This window comes from Mizuhopecten yessoensis, unplaced genomic scaffold, assembly GCF_002113885.1.
Source record: "Mizuhopecten yessoensis strain PY_sf001 unplaced genomic scaffold, ASM211388v2 scaffold3853, whole genome shotgun sequence".
NCBI lineage: Eukaryota > Metazoa > Mollusca > Bivalvia > Pectinida > Pectinidae > Mizuhopecten > Mizuhopecten yessoensis.
The window spans coordinates 1,040,729-1,065,673 of NW_018405252.1; the positions used below are offsets into that span (position 1 = coordinate 1,040,729).

Consider the following 24,945-nt stretch of genomic DNA (forward strand, 5'->3'; position numbering starts at 1 on the left):
ATTGAATGATTTTTTTTTATATTTTTCAATCAACCTGATAGCAATTGGGTCATAAGAAAGGAAAACTGTAACGGCCAGACCAGTATTTGCGCTGGGACCTGTGAACTCTTGACTCCTGTTGAACCAGCAGCAGTGATCACACAGTCCAGGCTAGTGATAGCTGATTTAGTTAGGGTTTACATTTTGGAGGTTCCGGCTTCAAAACCTGGTCTGGCCGTTGCATTTTCTTTGACCAGTTACTAGCATTAAATATGAACTACATACAAACATTTACCTGGTGTTTTATGTGTTTGCTTTGTTGTGAACTTCTTTTACTTGGTTCAAACTCAAACTAGAATTCAAAGACTAAAAATAAAACAAACTTAAATTGGAGAACACATCCTAAAAATCAATTTAGAATGCTGTTATCTGTAAACAGCCTCAGTTCCGTAAGCCCCTGTACCTCTAGTGTTGGCCGCCCACGTCTGGGACTACCACATCGGTACTAATAGGGCACCTGCTGGCCCATAATACCTGTAATTAATTAACCAATCACGGCCACTAAACTACCCATTAGTAGGCCACAGCAACAGAAATTTGACCTTCTGTATACAACAACTAAGGTCCATGTCTATTTACCTGGATAAGACTACAGGGAATACCCCCGATAGTAATCACAGGCTGTAGGTATAGGAAGGGGATTATTTCACTCAATATAAAGCTCTTCCAACCATCCTTGTAATTATGTTGCCTGCACTGACTTAATGCTGAAGTGTAAGAATTTCTTATATTTGAGGTCAAGGGTTGAACAAATATACCAGTGCTGTGTTTGATGTGAAGACAGATACCAGACAGATGTCCCAGCCCTGTAAAATACGCTTGTTATATAACTAGTGGGTGTTAATGGTGTAACAGATGCTCACTATACGAGTCCACATATGCTTTACTGACAATTAAAACTACAAAAAGACTTGGAGGTTGATATTATGTCTACAACATTTTTCAAAAAAAAATCACAATGTTAGAATTTTCCCTCTTCATATCACAGGTTCATAAAAGAAGATGATCAATCTGTGTGAGATATACATCTACTCCCCTGTCCCAGGTATGATTGACCAGGTATATATGACCAGTGGATGATGACCTACAGAACAAAACGAAGGTCTCATTGTGATGATGTCACAATAAGCGTGGCCTGACAGTGCCACTGACAGTCTGTTACTCACCCGTCGTAACCTTTTGGTGTGATTCAAATTTGCAGGATTTGTCTTGTGCCTGGGGCTAAATTTACGAGTGATAGTTGTGGCCATGGTCAGATTCACTTCACTGATCTCATTCCTTGATCCTCTTTAGGTTGAATTCATTTCAAATTTAAGAAACAATTTGTGTATGAAGGAGTAGCACATTAATTATTCCAGGTAATCCCAGAGGCTAAAACTGTGTTGTCTTCCGTCTAAAACACGACATCCACACGCATACCATCCCTAGGTAGGACCCGTTATAAATACACTCACTGAAAACTCCATCACATAACTTCATATCTTGTTAAATGCAAACTGGTTTTCAGTACTATTTTCTCTATAACTGAAGTCTATGCAGGACAATCTTCACAGATAAAATTTTGTCTGTAATTGCAAAAAAAACCCCAGCTCAAGCGATCACATTTCACTTTTTCATAAATAAACTTCCACCGAATCAAAGCTAAGTTTCTGCAGAAGATGCAGTATCCCAGACAGATTTTTTCTTCTCACTTAACAATAATCGTGATATTAAAATCAATTCACCAAGAACACATCCAGAAGAAATTGACATCCGCCACTTTTGAAAGGAAAAACTCTCAAGATTACTGTGTTAAACTTTCATTTCCATTAGGGCTGCTTATCCCCGCAGCGATCAGATACTGCAGATGCTGTTTTGAGATCCTCTACTTCCATCTGTGTGTAACTCATAGCTCTCATTAAATCAGAAACGTCTCTCAAATTGGGCAGACTATCAACATACAAGTCAACAGTGTTGAGGGCTCTATTCACACTGGCTACCTATCGGTAGGTAAACACTTCGGCTACAGGCTCTCAATCAGTATCATAATACATGTAGGTGATGTGACGTGTACTTCACTATCAGGCTAACTGTAAAACAAAAGTTTTCACTTAAAAACAAAGTTTGTCTGAACAGAAACTTGTACAATCGCTGTGTGATCATCAACTTTCCAAAGGTAAATCCTTTCTAAGTTGATCAGATAAATTTAATATCCAAGTAAAATTTGTCCGTGATTTAAAGTCTCATGTTCGCACAGAAGATGAGGTTGTTTGGGAGATACTTTGTTCAAACTGACCCACACCAACACAGGTTATGTGGTAAAAGTCTCAAGCACACTCTCGGAGACCGTGAATAGTTTGTGAAACCGAAAGAAGAACATGGCACATAATCCTAACAAAAACGTTCCGGTCGATCAGACGTGAACCTCACTGAATTTCTTGTTTCCATCTGGGGGCTTAGGACCATTAGACACTGTTGGGTGAAGCAACATCACCAGTGATTGGCCTCTGGACAATGGTCTCGGTCAAGAGGATAATCCGTAACGATACGTGGCCTGAATCCAAGGATGGTCACCAGGGTACGATGGTCACCAGGGTACGTTCTAGGTGAACAGTGTTTCTCTGTCTATACATAAATATCCTGATAGAGACTCGTTAAATGTAACTTAATCCAATTAGTCAGTACAGGTATTCCTGGTACCTTACCTGTCAGGTATAGCTAATTGTCCTCTGCTCAAGGTAGATTTATATTTTACTTCCTGTCAAGATGCACCCAGCATTGTTACCACACAGGTCACCTTCAGTTTTTCACTACACACAAAATTCTTTTTCTGACAAAGATGAAACCTCAAGGTTGAACAAGTCTTCAGCTCCAACAATTTAAATGGTCAGATTTGTAATGACCACAGCGAGATACCTGTATATATAAAGCTACTGGTAAGCAATACCTGTTTAGAAATACGATACACACAGCTGATTGAAATTCCTTGTATACATCTTGTATTCCTGTATCCTCTATGTATTCCCTAGTTCTGCCTTTACAGGAGTGTCCAGTCACTGAGATGTGTCCAGCAGACTGGTCAGTTTCTGACCACTGGGAGTGCTGTGGTGGTCAGTAGTACTGTGGGGGACACAGGACAGACGACTATCTGTCATACGACACCACCACCACATCAGTGTGTGTACCTGTAGGATTCCCTTCACAGCTCAACGCCCCATCATTGTCGTCACCCATCCTGTTCTCCTTTCTTTATCAAAGCCATAAATTCCATCCTAAACACAGTCTTTTTTAAACGATCACAGCCCCATGGCAAATATATACAACAGGTATAAAACATATGCAATGATACTATAAATATTCAAATATTGTCCCACACAATCTTAAGTCCCACACAGTCAAGTCCCACATAATCTCAAGTCCCACACAATCTCAAGTCCTACACAAGCTCAAGTCCCACACAGTCTCAAGTCCCACACAGTCTCAAGTCCAAATCCCACACAGTCTCAAGTCAAAACAGACAACCTCGAACTACAGTTTTCCTGAAACAAATATGTGACACAGAAACCAGATTTTAACACCAGGTTTGCGTAAATTTAAATATCAATCTTATTCCAGTGAAACACAGCAATTAGTCCAGCTATCTGGGTCTGTACACCTTACCAGGTTGTGAAGGATAGTCTCCAACGGGGGTTCGGGAATAATGAAGAATTTAGGATTGTGTTGTAACAACGAATAAGAGGCCCGATCTGTTTACCAACACAGAATTACAATGTTTTAATACGACTTTATCTTTATCTGTCCTGTACTCCACTCTCCCACCGTTACAACTCACCCTGTAAGATTCAACAACAACACAATTATGAGTCTCAATGAATCGCTCATTGACCAGGAATGGTTCAATACAAAATGGGTTCTCTTTTCTAATGAAGAATAACATTCTGTAGATTTATTTATGGACATTGTGACAATATTGCTACACCTTATGAGTAAAGTATTCAATTTCTTTAATCACAATGGAGCAGTGTATAGTTCGACCTTGAGGCTGTCACTGACCAAAGTTTTCAAATGAAAGTTAAGTATTGTTTGTTCTGTCACGGAATTCAGTTTAGACTCAAACCACATAGAAGTCATTTCTCTTTCCAAATGAAGCATGAAACATCCAATACTATACAGGATTCCTGTGGTGTAAGTTTGGGCAACAGTCAATTTATTCTCCCTGAAAGTCAAATTATTCTCCCAATGCCAAAGGGAGAAGAAATAAGTTTATTTTGAAAAGACAATTCAATAGTAATTTCCCTAGTGTTCAGTCTGTCGCTGTTTTGATCTACTGATGTAAACCAAACCTGTTCACTATTTGATTGTGTTCACCTTCTCAATTGTTATAAACATATGTAGTTATCTCTGGGGACTATATACCTGTTCTACGGGAACAAGAGACTTCATAATCTATATCCTGAAATCCAATATTGTAACTATTTAATTATGCCCATATTTCTATCGACTGCAGACCACAGGCTCAAAGGAACCTATTGGAAGCCATAACTACTCTTTTCACAATTATCTGCCATGTTTCATTCAACCAATCACAAGCTGAGGGGTTAAGGTTGAATACTAACTCTACCACCTCAAAACTGATTGCCTTAGTCAATGTGGCAGGATCACACAGATATTGGCCATGTGATTGACATGTGATCTCAGTTAGTGTTTTGATTGGTTCATTATAACAGGGAAATAGTTTTGAAACTATAGTTAAGTGAACTATTTCCCTGGGACATAGCATCTATCTGTCAATTCAGGACAATAGCAACTACTGCTGTATTACTTTATAGGGAAAGATTAGCAAAGGTTTAATAATGTAACCCCAACAATAGTCTTGTATTTTTTATTCAACATGCTTTCTTCACCAGAGGTGTCTGACTTAGGGACAGTCAGGTATGGTGATGATGTGGAGACATAAACATTACTCTGTAGGTTGGTGGTTCTTCAAGTAAAGAATATCTACGATTTATTGTCTGCTAAATGTCTATTAATAGATTTATTGATATCATTTTCACACAGAGTTTCTTGGTGCAAATGAAAACACAGGAGGCCATGTCTTGGTGCAAATAAAAACACAGAAGGCCATGAAACTTGATCCCCCTCTCTTTCAAGCAAAACCCAACAACAGGATGACAAGAAGTTGAACCTGTTTGAAAAATAATCTGAACATTGCATGTCACCCGCTTTCAAATATAGAAGTTGCTCAGCGTACACTAAAGGTTTCCTGGTCTGGTTACGATGTGTGTGTCACTCTCAGCATTCCTGTCCTTTAGGAAACACAAAAGGCCGCCCTCATTAAGGAATTAGGGAAACCCTTTATATTTCCCACACAGTACTCAATGGACAGACCCAGCTATGGCATTCAATGGGCTAACGTTGACGGTATAGTTGTATCTCGCAATGTAAGGATTTAATTATACATATAGCCACTTACACAAGCTATTGAAACGTTTCTTCACAGTAAGTACATAAGAATGAGATAATTCAGGGACAGATTGGGTATGAATTCAACGATTCCTCTACTCAAGGTTTTCTACACAAATATACAAACTCATTTCGATCAATTACTGCAAGCTTTATCATACCTGTACGCCTATCCCAGGGGTCTTGTTGACCTTTCATCCCCGTGATTTACAAATAATCTCGTCTTCCATTCATTCTGGGTAGGTTTAATACAGTAACGGGGTAAACAGGTATCACGTAGATTATCAATACATCTACACATGTGAATTTAAATGTTGGACTTGATATCGTTTGACATGTTATTATAAGTGAAGTTTGCTGAAATTTGAATTTAAACAATTAACTTCAAACTCTGTAATTTGAATTTACAAATTTACAAAAATATCATATAAACTTATGTAAAAATAATAATAAAAAAATATAATACTGTGGTGTGTTGAAATTAATTGAAAACAGCAACATTTAGAACGATACAATTTGTTTTGTCTTATGTCACATAAAACACTTCCAAAATCCAAAACATCTTACTTTGGATGTGTTGAGTTCTCTGAAAACTCAAGTGTCCAGACTAACCAAGTTAGCTGTCAATTGTCCAGACTAACCAAGTTAGCTGTCAAGTGTCCAGACTAACCAAGTTAACTGTCAAGTGTCCAGACTAATGAAGTTAGCTGTCAAGTGCCCAGACTAACCAAGTTAGCTTTCAAGTGTCCAGACTAATCAAGTTCGCTGTCAAGCGCCCCAACTACCAAAGTTACCTGTAAAAAATCCCTTATAACACTCGACCTTACTAAAGAGGTTACTTGGAAAATGTCTCACAAAGTTACCTGTATAACGTACACACTACCAAAGTAACCCAGTGTCCTAACTGTTAAGGTATCCTGTTACAAACTAACAAAGTAAACCAGTGTCCTAACCAGACTAATCAAGTTAGCTGTCAAGTGTCCAGACTAATCAAGTTAGCTGTCAAGTGCCCCAACTACCAAAGTTACCTGTAAAATATCCCTTATAACACTTGTCCTTACTAAAGAGGTTACTTGGAAAATGTCTTACAAAGTTACCTGTATAACGTACAAACTAACAAAGTAACCCAGTGTCCTAACTGATAAGGTATCCTGTTACAAACTAACAAAGTAACCCAGTGTCCTAACTGATAAGGTATCCTGTTACAAACTAACAAAGTAACCCAGTGTCCTAACTGATAAGGTATCCTGTTACAAACTAACAAAGTAACCCAGTGTCCTAACTGATAAGGTATCCTGTTACAAACTAACAAAGTAACCCAGTGTCCTAACTGATAAGGTATCCTGTTACAAACTAACAAAGTAACCCAGTGTCCTAACTGATAAGGTATCCTGTTACAAACTAACAAAGTAACCCAGTGTCCTAACTGATAAGGTATCCTGTTACAAACTAACAAAGTAACCCAGTGTCCTAACTGATAAGGTATCCTGTTACAAACTAACAAAGTAACCCAGTGTCCTAACTGATAAGGTATCCTGTTACAAACTAACAAAGTAACCCAGTGTCCTAACTGATAAGGTATCCTGTTACAAACTAACAAAGTAACCCAGTGTCCTAACTGATAAGGTATCCTGTTACAAACTAACAAAGTAACCCAGTGTCCTAACTGATAAGGTATCCTGTTACAAACTAACAAAGTAACCCAGTGTCCTAACTGATAAGGTATCCTGTTACAAACTAACAAAGTAACCCAGTGTCCTAACTGATAAGGTATCCTGTTACAAACTAACAAAGTAACCCAGTGTCCTAACTGATAAGGTATCCTGTTACAAACTAACAAAGTAACCCAGTGTCCTAACTGATAAGGTATCCTGTTACAAACTAACAAAGTAACCCAGTGTCCTAACTGATAAGGTATCCTGTTACAAACTAACAAAGTAACCCAGTGTCCTAACTGATAAGGTATCCTGTTACAAACTAACAAAGTAACCCAGTGTCCTAACTGATAAGGTATCCTGTTACAAACTAACAAAGTAACCCAGTGTCCTAACTGATAAGGTATCCTGTTACAAACTAACAAAGTAACCCAGTGTCCTAACTGATAAGGTATCCTGTTACAAACTAACAAAGTAACCCAGTGTCCTAACTGATAAGGTATCCTGTTACAAACTAACAAAGTAACCCAGTGTCCTAACTGATAAGGTATCCTGTTACAAACTAACAAAGTAACCCAGTGTCCTAACTGATAAGGTATCCTGTTACAAACTAACAAAGTAAACCAGTGTCCTAACTGATAAGGTATCCTGTTACAAACTAACAAAGTAAACCAGTGTCCTAACTGATAAGGTATCCTGTTACAAACTAACAAAGTAACCCAGTGTCCTAACTGATAAGGTATCCTGTAACACTTCTTGTCTAACAAGATTACCTGTAAAAGCCTTGACTAACGAGGTAACTTGTAAAGAGTCCCGACTAACAAGGCTACCTGTAAAATGTCCTTAATAACAAAGATACCTGTAAAAGTCCTGGCTACTGAAGTTACCTGTAAAAGTTCTGACTGAAGAAGTAATCTCAAAACGTCCAAACTTATAAAGTTGACTGTTGAGTTTGGGTTTTATTTTGTTTAACGCCCTATCAACAGCTAATGTTATGTAAGGATGTGAAAAACAGAGTCAATAATTATATACAATATGTAAGCCCATAATTAATGTCTCTGATTAGAAACTGAAATGTGATATAGATACACGTCTATAGTAACATACCCTTCGTCTCCTAATCATTCCAAAAGTACAGTTACCAACACATCCTCGTCTTTAGATGTTTTCTGTGTTCACAGAACCGATGTCGCGTGTATTTCCCTCACCAAGCACAGAATATTAAATACATCTATCTGTATATATATTTATTTCATCAATACTGTAATATATGGGTCCATTTATGATTGAGTATTCTTCAATCAGCCGTTAACTCCAGCAGTACGCCTCGACCTGTCCCGTTTATGTGTGATCTGTCTTGCTTCTCTAATCAAACACATTCGGGGAAATAAATCATGAAACGTCTGATTTGAATTATCAACGGCATACCATACTTCACCTCAGCTAACAACACAGTGCTCATATATGCTAATTCAATGTCAAATTTGCATGACAAATTTTTTTTAAAGTAACAGTGTGTGCATAATTTGCATAATAATGTTTTCAGGGACTTGGACTTGGATGATGTTAAGATAAGTGGAGAACATTAAAAGTCACACTAAGTTATTATCACTAGGTTATATATTGTATATATATATATTTGTTTCAAGGCTGACTGCCAAAGGATTGTAAAATCCTAATTTTGTCAGAGTAAAATGTATGTAACCTCAACAAAACCTTGTCACATCATACAGGCACTGCCTGCTGTTTCTTCAGTAAGATTTTCAGTCACTGAATTATATGACTGGTTTTAATTAGAAACCAAATATTCTTAATATACTTTCTTTCTTTCATTGTAAGTACCTTGAGTTAAACTTTTTTGTAGTTTCAATCTACTAAAAGTATATTTCAAAAATTCGAAAGAAACCTGGAATATACATATATTTTTTTCTTAATAAGAAAACAAATAAAAAGTAAGGTGAGCTGAAAGGATTGAAATAAAAATTGTATTGTGTATGGTTTATTGTATTTTGTATGGTTTAAGATAAGTGATTCTGCCAACACAGAACTGACTTTTAGAGACATACTGATGAGGACAAGCAGAGTTACTTCCCTTTGTATGGTTTAAGATAAGTGATTCTGTCAACACAGAACTGACTGTAGAGACATACTGATGAGGACAAGCAGAGTTACTTCCCTTTGTATGGTTTATGATAAGTGATTCTGTTTACAAGGAACTGACCGTAGAGACATACTGATGAGGACAAGCAGAGTTACTTCCCTTTGTATGGTTTAAGATAAGTGATTCTGTCAACACGGAACTGACTGTAGAGACATACTGGTGAGGACAAGCAGAGTTACTTCCCTTTGAATTGTGAAGAGGGGAGAAACATTCATAGAATAAAGAGTTATTTACCTTGTATTGATGAAAATGTCTGTTTATATGAACTTGAATATCCAACCAATCATATTTCTGACATTTGTTTAACTCCATTCGTTGATTCATTTGAGAATCAATTCAGGAAAAACAATTTAAATCAAATTAGAAAATGTACTTTTTCTACAACACCTTCCTAAGATAACCTTGCCCAGTTTTTCTTGTACCTTATCACAATAGATACTGCTCACATTTTTTGTTAGCTAGTAGCAGAAAGACAATTTATTTCAACATGACTTGTGTCAGGGTTGTGTTTGAGATAAATAAAAAAGAGGAGTAAAATAAAATGGGAACTGTGAACATAGGTTGGATTGCAAACCAAGAACACTACTTTTACTGTATACAGGCCTCAAGGTAGAGATTCCCAACACTTTTACTGTATACAGGCCTAAAAGTAGAGATTCCCACCACTTTTACTGCATACAGGCCTCAAGGTAGAGATCCCCACCACTTTTACTGTATACGGGCCTCAAGGTAGAGATTCCCCCCACTTTTACTGTATACAGGCCTAAAAGTAGAGATTCCCACCACTTTTACTTTATACAGGCCTCAAGGTAGAGAGTCCCACCACTTTTACTGTATAAAGGCCTCAAGGTAGAGATTCCCGACGCTTTTACTGTATACAGGCCTCAAGTTAGAGATTCCTGACACTTTTACTGTGTACAGGCCTCAAGGTAGAGATCCCCACCACTTTTACTGTATACAGGCCTAAAAGTAGAGATTCCCACCACTTTTACTGTATCCAGGCCTCAAGGTGGAGATTCCCGACACTTTTACTGTATCCAGGCCTCAAGGTGGAGATTCCCACCACTTTTACTTTATACAGGCCTCAAGGTAGAGAGTCCCACCACTTTTACTGTATACACGCCTCAAGGTAGAGATTCCCAGCACTTTTACTGTATACAGTCCTCAAGGTAGAGATTCCTGACACTTTTACTGTGTACAGGCCTCAAGGTAGAGATTCCTACCACTTTTACTGTATACAGGCCTCAAGATAGAGATTCCCACCACTTTTACTTTATACAGGCCTCAAGGTAGAGAGTCCCACCACTTTTACTGTATAAAGGCCTCAAGGTAGAGATTCCCCCCACTTTTACTGTATACAGGCCTCAAGGAAGAGATTCCCACCACTTTTACTGCATACAGGCCTCAAGGTAGAGATTCCAACCACTTTTACTGTATACATGCCTCAAGTGAGAGATTCCCACCACTTTTACTGCATACAGGCCTCAAGGTAGAGAGTCCCACCACTTTTACTGTATAAAGGCCTCAAGGTAGAGATTCCCAACACTTTTACTGTATACAGGCCTCAGGGTAGAGATTCCCGACACTTTTACTGTATACAGGCCTCAGGGTAGAGATTCCCGACACTTTTACTGTATACAGGACTCAAGGTAGAGATTCCCGACCCTTTTACTGTATACAGGCCTCAAAGTAGAGATTCCCGCCACTTTTACTGTATAAAGGCCTCAAGGTAGAGATTCCTGACTCTTTTACTGTATACAGGCCTCAAGATAGAGATTGCCGCCACTTTTACTGTATACAGGCCTCAAGTTAGAGATTCCTGACACTTTTACTGTATACAGGACTCAAGGTAGAGATTCCCGACACTTTTACTGTATACAGGCCTCAAGGTAGAGATTCCCACCACTTTCTACTGTATTCAGGCCTTGATTTTTCTTCTTTTTCTGTTAAATTCATGCTGTTTCCTCTAAGTTCATACAAAGAAAATTATAGCTAGTTGGCTTTTTAAAAGAGTTAGAACATTCTGAAATTATTCCCTGCATTAATGTTAGAAATATTACCAAATAAACCTTTATTAAAATTGATAAGATGTGTCCTTTATAATCAAGAGGTACAGAGATAAAAATCCCTATGGCTCAGGTGTTCTTTGTGAAAAAGGAAATCATACTAGTGTAATAAACATCTTTCTTTTGTTTTTATAGTTCCTGTAACAAATGGGGAAAGTACAGTAATTCCAAGTCAAAATAACACTGAAAGTAAATTGGAACTTTTATTCCTTGTAGAAACCGTGCCTAAAATCAATAAGGTTCTCTCTCACTGCTAGGGCAACCCACATACTAAGTTTGAGCTGGCAGATTGCAATGAATTTTTACTCTTAAGTTAGCATCTTGACAGGTAATTTGTTCTGTAAAATACCTTTGACCAATCGTGCCCAAAGTCAAACGGGTTCACTCTTTTTCTAGAGGTACTCACATATCTAGTCTGAACTTTGTGTAGTCATTTCTTCTTAAATAAGGATCGGGACAACAGAATATAATTTTTCAGTAACAGCAGCCTTGACCTTTGACAAAATGCAATATTTTGTTCAGGGGGAGGGGGATGAAAAATAATGGTTTCACCATGTCACTATCAGATATTATACTGTCAAAGTGGACATTTTTCGTGGTGTGGAAATATTCACATTTTTCGAGTTGAGTAACTAAGCGTGATCCACATGCAAATATTCATTAAAGGATTATTTAGATTGATATATATAAAATTTCAGAACCATGTCAATGAGACAATTTCCATAATGTTAAAAAATTTAAGAGTCTTCTCTTTTTTACATTTAGTTTTGAGACATCCCCTTAACCTCTCCAAGTACTCGATGAACAGAAAAATACTGTTCATATACCCAAGTCATAATATATAGACATTTATTACTGTAGACATGAAATATGGTAAAATCATTAAGGGGTGGTTTGAACTCAGCGATGAAATGTGTATTGGCAGACTCTGTACCAACTGATATGTCGGAGCCACACTAGCAGACCTAAGGGAGGCTCCATACCAACTGGAGTGTATGAGCCACACTAGCAGACCTAAGGGAGGCTCCATACCAACTGGAGTGTATGAGCCACATGCATGCAGTTTGTGTATGTCAATAGGACACCTAGACATTAATCGTACAATCCTCTTTTAGATAGCATAGCAATCATATCAATGCTAGGCGGGCCACAAACTTCTCCAACTTCAAAATCCAGCCTCTGTTTTTTGCCTGCTTTTTTGCCAGATTTGTTCCCTAGTTTTAATAACCTTTGCTGGTGAGCCTCTTACTGTTGTGGTATAAAAACATGCTGGCATTTTATCATTAAATGTTATCATGTGTATATTTCATACACAAAAATAAGTCAAATCTTTTGGAACAGGTTGAGTTCAAAAGTCAATCTTAATAGTATATGTGATGTAGAAATAACACTTTAAATGATGTCTTATATGAATTCTATTTTGGAATCCAATTTCCTTACTCTCGTTTTTTCATGTAAGATACTGCCTCCATGTTAATTAGATATAGAGATGATACACACCCTCCCCTACTGCAATATCGTCTTCCTTCCATGAAACCATGGAACTGTGTACAATTATGGACATTTATGAGGTGAATATAATTTATCTAACATGATACTTCCTATCCTACTTCTTAATACTGTCCATTTTTTTCACAGTTAAAACCATCAAGTCCATACAATTATTGACTTATAGAGGTGAATATCAAGATTGATCAACCCGAAATATGACACAACCTAACTACTCCTAAATGTTGTCCCCTTTCCTCTAACTGGTGATAATTATGATGTTTATCCAACCATGCGAGTTTGTCCTCCAATGAAATGTAATGTAACTTTCTATCTGAAACCTTGTTGTTTATATTTGTTTCTTTGTAAAAATAAATTTTAAATCAAATGTAATATGAACTACAAGTTTCAATGAATAGTAGAATATAAAGTTATGTTTACCCAGTACAAACCCTGGTTTGCTGATTATGATTTTGTTTAGTGTAATTGTACTTCTGTGCTAAAATAGAAGTGCACTAATTAAGCACACTAACAGTACATCTGAGAATGTATGGTATAATTAGTTTGGCACCCCGATCAATGTCTGCTCCGTGTTTCGTGAATCAGAGACAGCATTTCTTCACCACATTTCAACAGTTATTAAATATTTGTAGTTTTATTTGTAGATAAATTGTGGTGGCCATGTGGGATGTCTCAGACGGCAGCACCAAGCCACAGACATTTATGAGTCTGAACCCCCGCCAAAATATATCATCTTCCCCATATCACTGGATTAGCTGTGACCTTGAGTAAACGACCTTGACTGTAAACTTCAGCGCCAGGTTGTTTCCTTGTAGTGTACACATATTACATGTGTTAGACAGATGATTGTCATTGTTTAAGATTTCCTTAACTCTAGACCTGGGAACTCGTTTGTCACACGACAGGAAACACATTACCATCCTGTGCTGTATGCAAGGAAACCTGTATTTTATCAGACATTAAAATCTATTTTTTAACCTAAGAAAGGCGTTGCAGGCTGTGGATAATAAATGCGCCCCTATCTGTTAGGCTGCTCCTCCTGGGTGTAAGAGGTGTAGCGATATTAACAGATAACATGGTAATCTCTGCGACTGTAAGACAGAACAGTTCTCCTCATTTTCTTATTGCCTTAAACAGAAGGGTGAATTCAACACAAGACATTCCTTGTGATTGATATTATTTTGTAGGTTTTGTTACCCGAGATGTGAGGATGACAAAACCCGGCTGTATTGCTGTGTGGATTCTTTCTTACGTGATTAAAACTTTAGATGTGGTATCCACATTACAGAGTAACACTACATCAGAGGTTTGGTAATCACACCTAATAGACCTCGCACTTCCTCATCTATCTCAGAGCATGTTAACAAGGGCAGTGTCAAGGTCGTACCAACAACTTCGTCTATCTCGGTCCCATCACATTAAGTTATTTTACAAGTTTGAAGATGTGCTCTAGATAGAGAACTTCTATTTAATTTGGTACAGTAAAACAAAAATTTAAGCCAATTTACAAGAGTAAGGGAGATAACTGTAATAATCAGACACTTTACCCCTAACGTCTTGTTTTAGGTAAACCCAAGTAGAACAGAAAACAGAAAACATAATACTAAAATGTATGTTTGTTTTATAAGAGCTCCATTTACTGGAATGTTGATGTAAGCTGTGTAGATATTTAAATAATCTCTGAAGATTACTGACAATTTTCTTATAACCCTTCTTACTCTAAAGAGACATACATATACCATGACAGGACGCTGTTATATTAATTTTTTGAAGACAAACATTGTAACCATTAATCAAGGACATACAATAGGAACATTTCCTAATTAATTAAGGATAGTATAAACACATAAATGCTGTCTCTAATTTATGATAGGAAAATGTCTGCTTAATTCTATAATAGCTAGATATTTTAACTGCTGTTTTACAGGAGAAGTTCTAACTTATCCTATACAAATAATTACAAACAAACAGTGGGGACCAGACTATAGGATGTACAGGTGTCTGTGACAGGGACAGTGTCGAGTGCCTCACAATGACACTGTTGTGTAGTGGGGGGAAAGGCACATGACCTGATGAACTCAATGTGAAGTGGAGCATGACCCATGACCTACGACCTCTGACTCTTGAGTTAAGTAATGTGTATCCCTCCATACTCCATTAAATCAGAGTCATCCGACATTAAATATACTAATGACAGAAATTAAATAGTTAAACTATCATAAAATGTGAAAAATGTACCATGGACAATATCTGTTCACACGAAATTGCTAACCAGAGAATTTAAGACATACCAATTAGAAACATCATTTAATCTACCTTGACATGTTTTAAAACCTGCAGCCCAATGGGAGTGTATTGCTTAAACACCTGTAACACCTAGCCGCGTTACCACTGCGATTGCACGGCATTTTCAAATTTCTCAGAGCTCTGTGAGATTGCAGGAAAAATTCATATTTTCCTGAAGATAGCAATGTCATGGCGTTCTCATGGCGACCTTGGCGTTTCAACGCGGCGTGCGCACTGCACAAACTGCGTGTTGTTTTGCACTACCTATAAAAACGATATCTCCATCAGTTCTTCATTCTTCCATTTGCTCTCGAACAGTTGAGACCATGCCCGCCAAAAGAGGAAGAAAGGTAAAGAAGGCAGGGAAAGATAAATGCCCACCGCAAACAGAAGCAAGTCCACCACCATCACCTCATCAACCAGGCGATGAGTCACCACAAGTGCAGGCTTCTCGTGTGAGCACCCCATCAAACTCTACGTCCCACAGCCCCACACAGCCATCAATAACCATTGCGTTCGCACTGCGACCTCTGTGCGCACCCACGGTGATCCTGTGGCATTGTAGGAGACCTAACTGCGCTGCTACGGCAACCTCACGTCGATCCCACTGTGCTCTTATCAGATCTTATCTTATGTTTTGGGCATGCTCAAAGTGTGCGCCGTCGCTCAGCGTTCTATGCGATGCTTGTGATTCCACTGCGTGCAGATCGGTGATCTGGATTTTTCTTGGAGGCCGTGGGAACGTGGCCCTAGTGTGACAGCCCTTTTACCTGCTATTCATCATATATCTGTGACCTTCAAAGAGGTTCAAGGTCAAATTAATTTAAATAGGCTATTTATTAATAGCATTACACTTCAAATTTTGGATCTCTGTTGGAAAATATTAACTCATTCACCCCTGAAGACACAAATGAATTCTTCCAATTCAAAGGTTGGTTTAGTTCATTATCAAATTTCAGGGATAAATGAGATACTCTCCACCTTATGAATCTTTGTTTGAAGATTCCTCAATTTGTTTTACTAATGTGACCTTCTAGTTGGTCTAGGTTATTCACTCAGATTCCATATTTCATAGCACTTCATGCTATTAAGCTATCATGACATTAGACCTGTTGGTTATTGAGATGTTGTATAAAAGTTTTCATACATTTGGCCACTGTGACCTTGAACGTATGTCAATGCCATTCATTTGATCCTTTCTTTTTAACCCCTCATCCCAGCATCCCAGCATGCTACTGATTTTGAAAGTGGGTCTGGGTTGTTGATATCTTGGCATGCATATGACCAAACAGCATCATCCTAGGCTAAAGAGAAGAAGCCATTTAAAGGTTTTCACAAATTTGACCCCCAGTACCTTGACCAGGGGTCAAGGTCATGGAACTCACATAATAACTCTTCATCCCAGCATGTGAATGGCCAAATATTATCATCCCAGGCTTCTTGGTTATTCAAAACAAGATGTTTAAAATGATTCAGACTGACATTGACTGTCATCACACGGAGATTTTGACTGTTGTTTTATCACTGAAAACATGTTTTTTCAAACATTGATGCCATTATTTAGGTATCTTGCCTCTTTATATTTGCAGAGGATTACAATTGATGCAAGTAATGCAAAGAATTAATATTTCCTAAGTTGTGTTTTTAGCATATCCATGGCATGAACTAATATACAAACTATAGAGGCCTCTCAATGGCCTCCTGATAAAGTTGCTGATAGAATTGACTACAGTGTTGTGAGGAATATGACTTTTATTTGTAAACCTTGTAAATGTATTCTGGTTTTCTCTTATCATCGACAAGATCTAGAAAATTGCCACCTCAGGACAGAAATGTATGCCTTTGTTGACTGTTATGGTTTAACTTATTCACTCCTGAAGACACATTTGAACTCTTCCAATTCAAAGGTTGGAATAGTTCATTATTAAATTTCAGGGGGGAATGAGTTAAAGTCAGTATAACCTGGTTGTGTAGATGTCACCTTTATTGTCCTGGGTCAAAGAACTGTCAGGTAAACAGGTAGTTTGTTCCACCATATTAACTAATGACTTACTGTGACAAAGGGAGATAATCCACCATGACGCTGCCCACCTGAGCATGACCTCTTTGTACCATCAGGCATGTGGCCATGTTTGTTTACAATGGGACCCAATGTCAACAACTAATGAAATATGTTGTGTATTGTTGTATAACTCTGGTGTAGATTACACATGCTTCAGGTTACGGCCGGGATCACAAACCGGGTACAAAGCTTTGTTTCTATGACCAATAACCGATACACGACAAAGATTGGTTTTCGTTTAGTAGGCCATAACTCCGCTATTTTATACACTAATCTAACCAGAATGGAATGACCATAGATAGCAAGATTTTCTATTTACTCACCTGCTTTGCAAAACCTGCAAGTATACTGTTTTTTGGAAGGATTAAAGGTCTGCAAAATATGCCAGCCAGGTATGCACCTCAGATCAAAGGACCCAGAAATTCTGGTCTGGTAAAACTATCTAATACGGCAGACATCTTAAACTTCCTCAAATAATATCTCCTGTTTTAATCTAAACCCTGTCACAGGTAAAAAAAAACTTTACAGTCAACAGGTCTAAGTTTGTTCAGTTAGCAGGAAACCAGAGATAACCAACTCGCCTTTCTCTGTTCTCTGGTAACATAATAGGGTTATATTCATGTTTAGAAATAAAGTACAGAAATCCATCTGTGGGTTTTAAGACATGCCTACAGAATGTCCTACTAACTGCAGTGCTAGGGTGTAATATTTCAATGTGGTTTACTTATGTTAACTACTGTTGAAATGTTCAATGTTGTGACAGCTTATAATCTCTAAACTTTACTGTACAACACAATACTGACATGGTTAGAGATTATCTCAACGTTCAGTAAATATGTAAGAGAAGAATGAGAAATACACAGCCAGACTGGGGTTTGAACCCGGGACCCACAAACCTTTAGACGAAGTTCTATCTATTGTGCTACCTATATAGCTAGTTGCCAGTGACCGACCAAGTCCAGTTCTACTACATTCCTTCCTCCTTTTTCTATGTCTTTGCCCCCCAAAGACATCACTATTTACAACCCAGGTTCAGTTAGTTATCCCCTTGTCAAGCATTACCCAGTACTGGAGACATGGATTTGCCACAGGAACATCTGTGACAGAGAAAGAGAAACGCACAGCCAGACAAGGACCCTCCAAACTCAAGAAGGACACTCTACCAGTTCAGCTACCTGGTCGCTGTTGAACGGCCCTGCAGTCCAGTTCCATCACATTAAGCTATCTTTTGGTCTGGTTCTATGTTATTTCTCTTTTGAGATACTTTAGTCTGCCATGCTGCACACATGGACAACACCAAACTAATGTCAAAAACTTATGATGGAACAGTGTCCCTAATTAATTGTGTGGCTTACACCAATCACACCAGGTCATCACTCTGTATAACTGTCAACAAATAGAAACTCCAATCAGCAGCCACTGGGAAGTTCAGCCTACCTACCCAGGTGTGACATCATCTGATCACAATACCAATGTTTAGACTATATAGTATCACTTTTCAGGTTACTTTTAGACCAAGTGGTTATACAAACAGGAAGTTTGGACAAGCCTCACTTCACTTGTAATTAGACCACTTAAACTCACTTTTTTGTTTTCAATCAAAACACTAGTAGAAAATGTGAAGGGTAAGTAAGGTTTGTGAGTATGCTCTTATCAGAAAGTGTTATCTCCACTCTCATTTCTAGTTTCTGAAATTGGTTTTGAGATGACCCCCTCTTTGTAATGATGTCTATCATACACCTGAGTGATCATGATCTAACTAAAAGCAGACACTTTACATTTTACATCAAGCACAAGTATAAAATGTAGACTACTTCGTCAGTTGAAAGTTAAAGAAGTGAAAGAGTAAATGAAGATCTGTTTGATTTATTCAGAATTTTGTTTTTAATTACAAAAGGAAAAAAAGTAATGTCATCACATCTCTACTGTCGACCACTCAATGTACAAACAAGTATTGAAAGTTAAGTTGTAATTGTGAAGAAGAGTTCCACTAACATTTTTTTTTATCAGCCAATAAATTGGACATTCATTTTAATGATGTACATTTATAATTCCTTGAATAGGACATTAGTCAAGTATAGGATTTGCAACATAAAAGGTCCTGAGTTTGACCCCTATAGTATTTTTCTACTTTTTCTATCTATTGTCATACAATCAAACTTCAAACAACTATAATTTGTAAAATGCATTGTAACATGTGATTTTTACAGAAACAATCTTTTGAAATATTTCACAATAGTGACAAAGATAATAATGAAGTCTGACTTGTTGGTACCCTATACGTTAACAAGTAACTAACCCGGGCTTGGGATTGAGCCCACCCAACGTTTGTAACAGTTAAGGATCTAAGCAGAATTATGTCTGAAATAGACATTTAACAGATAAAGATCCTAGGCAGAATTACACCTTATGTTTAGATATTTATTTAAGTCCGTAACTGGCATTATCCATTCTCTACAGATTACAACCCCTGGGATTAACACAGGTTAATGAGAGTACTGTTATACAATAACCTTTACTTGGACATTTTGTAGTTTTCTACCTTCTGTTATTATTATGATGACATGGTAAGTAAACACAAGAATGATGGTTCTGACTCGAAAATCAAATATCTGAAAGATATGATGTAGTTACAACAAAACTACATCTGTTTTTTAAATTTAAATGATAGTTTGTGAAGGTGCTGAATGTAAGGAATATTTCGTATTCTCCATCCCTCTGTTCCTTTCTAAAAATAAATATTTATATATAAATATATGGGGATGCCACTCGTAAACCACCTGTACAATAAACCGTGAATGTTTACTGCTACATCACATAGCCTCTGTGCTATCTTACCCATAAACTATAAACAACGGCCCCTTATCACCCGACCAGGATAGGTGATTTATACTACCCAGAAACAGGCACCACAAGCTGCCATCTCCAGACCAGTCCAGCTGAGGGACAGACACAACCATGTCACACCTAGCTATCCTGTCTGCTACCTCAATATGCTACTATTTTTTCAAAATGACATTGCAAATTGACAACCATTACAGAAGGTTTTGGCTGTTTGTAGCTGTACCGCCTGAAAATGATTAATATCTCCAGTTTGATGAGAATAACAGGTGCTGATACAGATATACAAGATGGATACCCGTCAGTCAGTGGCTATAGATGTGAGGTCAAGATCGGAGAGGCAAGAGGGGGTTAGGGGGGTTAGGTAGAGAGAGCACATGATGGATACCTGTTCGTTTACTGGTTTAACACTATCATGTGATTACCCCATACAAATGAATAGTGGATACGGATCTTCTATGTTTTGGGGAAATTACTTTTTTGTTGATGAAAAGAAATCTCATATGAGCTTTTAAGTTTTTCACCTCAGCAAAATTTTTCAGAGAAACATGAAAGCATTCTTACAATTTGGAGAGGCTTTGTTAAAACAAATCTTTTTAAATGCATAGAATATAAAAATTCTTAAACCCAGGAAGAAAACATTCTGTTCTGCGTGTAGGAATTATTAATAGAAAATGTGTATACATGTAATTATTAGCTCAGCAGGGAAATTTAAGAAATGGGGGGAGGGGGGGACTTTTTCTCAAGAGGTACTTTACACATAAACAGCTAAGATTTTGTCCTAGATTGATGCCTGGAAATGACTTGCTATTTACAGATTGTCCTCTTTTTTTTTTATCAAAACCAGATCCAGTTCTTACTGAGCCTGGAGTTTGATAAGGCTGATCATAGCAGCACAATTAGCTGGTAGTTAGTCACTGATTGTTTGGGGATTGGTGGGGGTGGAGGATTGGTGGGGGATGGAGAGGCAAAGCTTTTTACAGGGGACAAGAGCTCAAACATGCCATTAATAAATGAACATGAAAAAAATGTTCGCCAATTATGTTTTTTATCTTCTAAAAAGACAGCAAGCAAATTCAAAACAGTCAGAAATTTAATACTGCTTTCAAGTAATTGTTGTTTCATTTTTTTTAAATGTTCAAAATGAATAAAATTCAATCTCATAGCTTGAGCATATAGACAACGGGACTGATGTCTCTCTGTTAGTACAGGGGCCGGGGAGTATATATGTTAGTCCAGGGGCCGGGGAGTATATATGTTAGTCCAGGGGGGCCGGGGAGTATATATGTTAGTACAGGGGCCGGGGAGTATATATGTTAGTACAGGGGCCGGGGAGTATATCTTAGTACAGGGGCTGGGGAGTATATATGTTAGTACAGGGTCCGGGGAGTATATATGTTAGTACAGGGGCCGGGGAGTATATATGTTAGTACAGGGGCCGGGGAGTATATAGGTTAGTACAGGGACCAGGAGTATATAGGTTAGTACAGGGGCCGGGAGTATATATAGGAGTAGCCAGGGGCTGGGAAGTCTATCTCAAAGGAATGTTGAACAGAACAGTCTTGTAGAAATTGAAGGTAATGTTTTTATCTCCAGCCCTGTAGTTATCTGTTTGAAGGTGTACGAATTATCAGGAATGAGACCCATGTGTAGATTCCAGTGTCAGGTGATAAGGCAATGGTGATATCTAGGGGGCTGGTTCATTGTCCTCTAACCATACACAACCATCTGGGATTACATTCTCCTCAACAGTTTCAAAACACATCCTACAGCTTCTGTTAGAGTGACTTTAGTATTGTTCATACATGTAAATCTCTCCTGAAGTTTCTATATCAATGGTATTTACCATGACAACGGTATGTTACTATGACTACAATGTTTACCATGACAACAGTATATTACCATGACAATGGTATGCTTACCATGGCCATGATAACTGAATTTTACTATGACAATGGTATGTTTAACATGACAACAATATGTTACCATGATAACGGTATGTTTACCAATAAATGTTTGGTACCATATTTCAATCAAGTCGGTTATTTAGTCCCAAATGGTACATGTCTTTTGTGTACATATATTCCAACAAACATCTCTAGATATAGTTACAACAAGTTTCCTTTTTCCTTCCTCCAATGTGTAAAGAGTTCACAGGAAGTTTCCTTCTACTGAATCAAATATCACACATGTAACATTAAAGAAAACTAGAAAACATTCACACAGGATTTGGAATTAAAATGCCTTATATTACAGCCAGTATGAGAGGGACCATTTTTATAGTCATTCACCAGCTTTTACAGAAATCTTATATAACACAATACATAGTTGACAAGCTGCTGTGAAAACGACATGTACATTATAGTTGTCAAGGATATTCCATCATAAATCACCCCAACTATCAGCTAGCCGGCTGGAACGGGTAATCGGGTATCCAGTTGCGATTCGATTCGGTTATGAGTAACATCCGGTTAGCAAACGTAAGTCAGTATTTATTGATTTCCCAGGCAGAAATGTCACTCCTAACTGCTGTTTGACAGACCTTGAAAACACTCGTGATCAGTATACTTGCTTTACTATTGAGTGCATGTAAACAATAAACTTTGAATGTAAACATAATATTGACTGACATTCTGTTAAACAATGTAACTCATAACTCAGCTATCGTCAGTGTTCCAACCGGAAGTGATGCGCAGAAAAATGAGCGCATAGCGTTGACAACACATTAGACTGAAATGAGACTACGAAAATTTCCCTGTCAGGGGGCTAGCGATATGTAACCAATTCATAACAATTTTGAGAATTTCCAACGTTTTACAATTGTATTCACAAAACTTTAGTATGGAGTTAACTTTGTTTATGCATTTAATGAACTAAATAATCATATCTTTATCAAAATAATGAGCCGTTGGTGGCCGTATTTTATTGTACAAGAAAACATGGTTACCCGGTTTCGGTTCGGATAAGCACACATGGTTATCTGAGTGGCATTTTTTCTAACCGTTGCAGCCTTACTATCAGCCATTAGTTTGCCCAATATTTACACTGGGTTCTAACATAGGGAGAGGACAGAAATTTATTGTAACATTAATTATGTGTGATCCGCTATTTTTTTGCTGTAAGTGATCCAATTAAAAGCTGTACCCAGACAAAGCTTAGGCTAATGGCATCTGTCTGAAACCGATTTATGGTGGAAATAATCGCAGACAACCCTATACCAAAGAGTGTTATTGTTACTGGACCTGGAGAGTAAGGATTTCTCCCTGACTAGGTCACTCAATAACCTTGACAACAGCTGTAATTAAATGTGTGTCATTACGCGCTGTCCAACAGTGCACACACATTAATCAGGCTGCACATTGGTCATCCATCTTGTGTTGACATGCAGGTTGAGGTGACCTGGGTCATCTGAGGCCAACCTGTCTGTACCTAAAGGAGGGTATCTGTATACCGTTACCTACTGGCCATCAGATGTTAGTGGCTAATCAGTCTAATTAGCCTCAGATGACCTTACTGCGGTGATCAACCTACAACAGCTGTTAACATGGTTATCCTATGTTGGACATGGTTCTGAGTACTAAAAAGAACTGAACAGAGGTAATCTTGTCAGTATTATTTTAGATTTTCTGTATCAATATAAGAATTTATAATTTGGTATACTTTCAAACAGAAAACACACTAAGCATGCAGAGAACTGATGAAATGATTTACATTCTGAAATGTATTTTTTTCAACTTGGAATATTCTCCTTTGTATAAAGGAGGGCAACCTACCAGAGTTTTCTGACCTAGATTTACTTCCCTTAGCAACTCAGGTGTTCCTCTTTCATTTTGATACTATGCATTTCCAGTTTTTGGATGGCAACATTGGTGAAGTGTACAATCAACAGTGGATAAGGAATCAGGCCCTGGAATTTCTGGTTGTGCTGTATCTTCTTTATGTTTACAATAAATGTATGGAATTTGTCTGTAGAAAATGACTTCATATTTTAAAAGTTATAATGATCATGATATTTTCACTTGATGGTGTGATATGTCTTAGTGAACACATGGAATCACTTTCTTTATTTACTGTATAATGTTGATTTATAAAATGTGCAAGTTTTGGCAGTTCTCATCAATTTGGAAAGATCAGAAATGCTCTGGTTATTTTAAGAATATCAAAGTTCTGAACTTCCCATAATTATAAATACCAGCTGTAAAATCAAATTTGATAAATAAATGCCAGATTAACAAGGCATCACAAAGGATCAACTTTCCATCACATGTATAACAGTCTGTTAGACAGCTAATAACTTGTTTCTAGTAAACAGTGTCTAGTTATGTATACAAATCACTTCAACAACTTCATTTTCTGAGAATGAATTTCATTGACTCTGTATATTTCTAAATCCACATTTAATCTTCAGGACTTTATCAGAAGATAAACTCCAGCATAACACTGGATATTTACAATAAAAGCAGGAAGCTAAACACAAGAAAAACACAGAACACCACCAACATTACAGCAGGTGACCTAGTCCCAGTAATGACACCGGACTGGGTAAAGTTTGAACAATATATATTCTGACATAGAGCAATGGAAGTGATGGCTAAGATTTTTCATAAATAGAATTGTGACCTTGACCTTTAGGCCTTGAATGTTCTGGGAACAGGGTGGGTGCCTGCCATTAAGCCCCCCCCCCCCCTTTTGCAGGTGAAAAATGTGAAGTCGTTTGGAGAAAAAACCCACGAAAGTTAAAAAAAAAACATTTACTTGTGTCTGTGTTGTTTCTTTAAAATCTGCATCAACAGGTAGATTTAGGTCATGTAACACCTTTCAAATTTTACAATGCTGATAAAAATAACTACACAATTATAAAATGACAATTGGTTAATTAGACCA

At 37.6% G+C, this 24,945-nt stretch overlaps 1 protein-coding gene across 5 annotated transcripts in view; it reads right to left on the minus strand.

Annotated features, from left to right (window-relative positions):
• Window positions 1–24,945, minus strand: part of LOC110448154 (unconventional myosin-XVIIIa-like) — a 133,070-nt gene that overhangs the window by 98,763 nt on the left and 9,362 nt on the right. The window contains exon 1 of one of the 5 annotated variants that reach the window (XM_021494246.1): window positions 1,206–3,534. The exons of the other annotated variants lie outside the window; for them this stretch is intronic. Coding sequence (XP_021349921.1) covers window positions 1,206–1,289 — 84 coding nt within the window. The 5' untranslated portion in view covers window positions 1,290–3,534. Of the gene's footprint in view, window positions 1–1,205; window positions 3,535–24,945 lie in introns of those variants that run through there. 5 annotated transcript variants of the gene reach the window in all.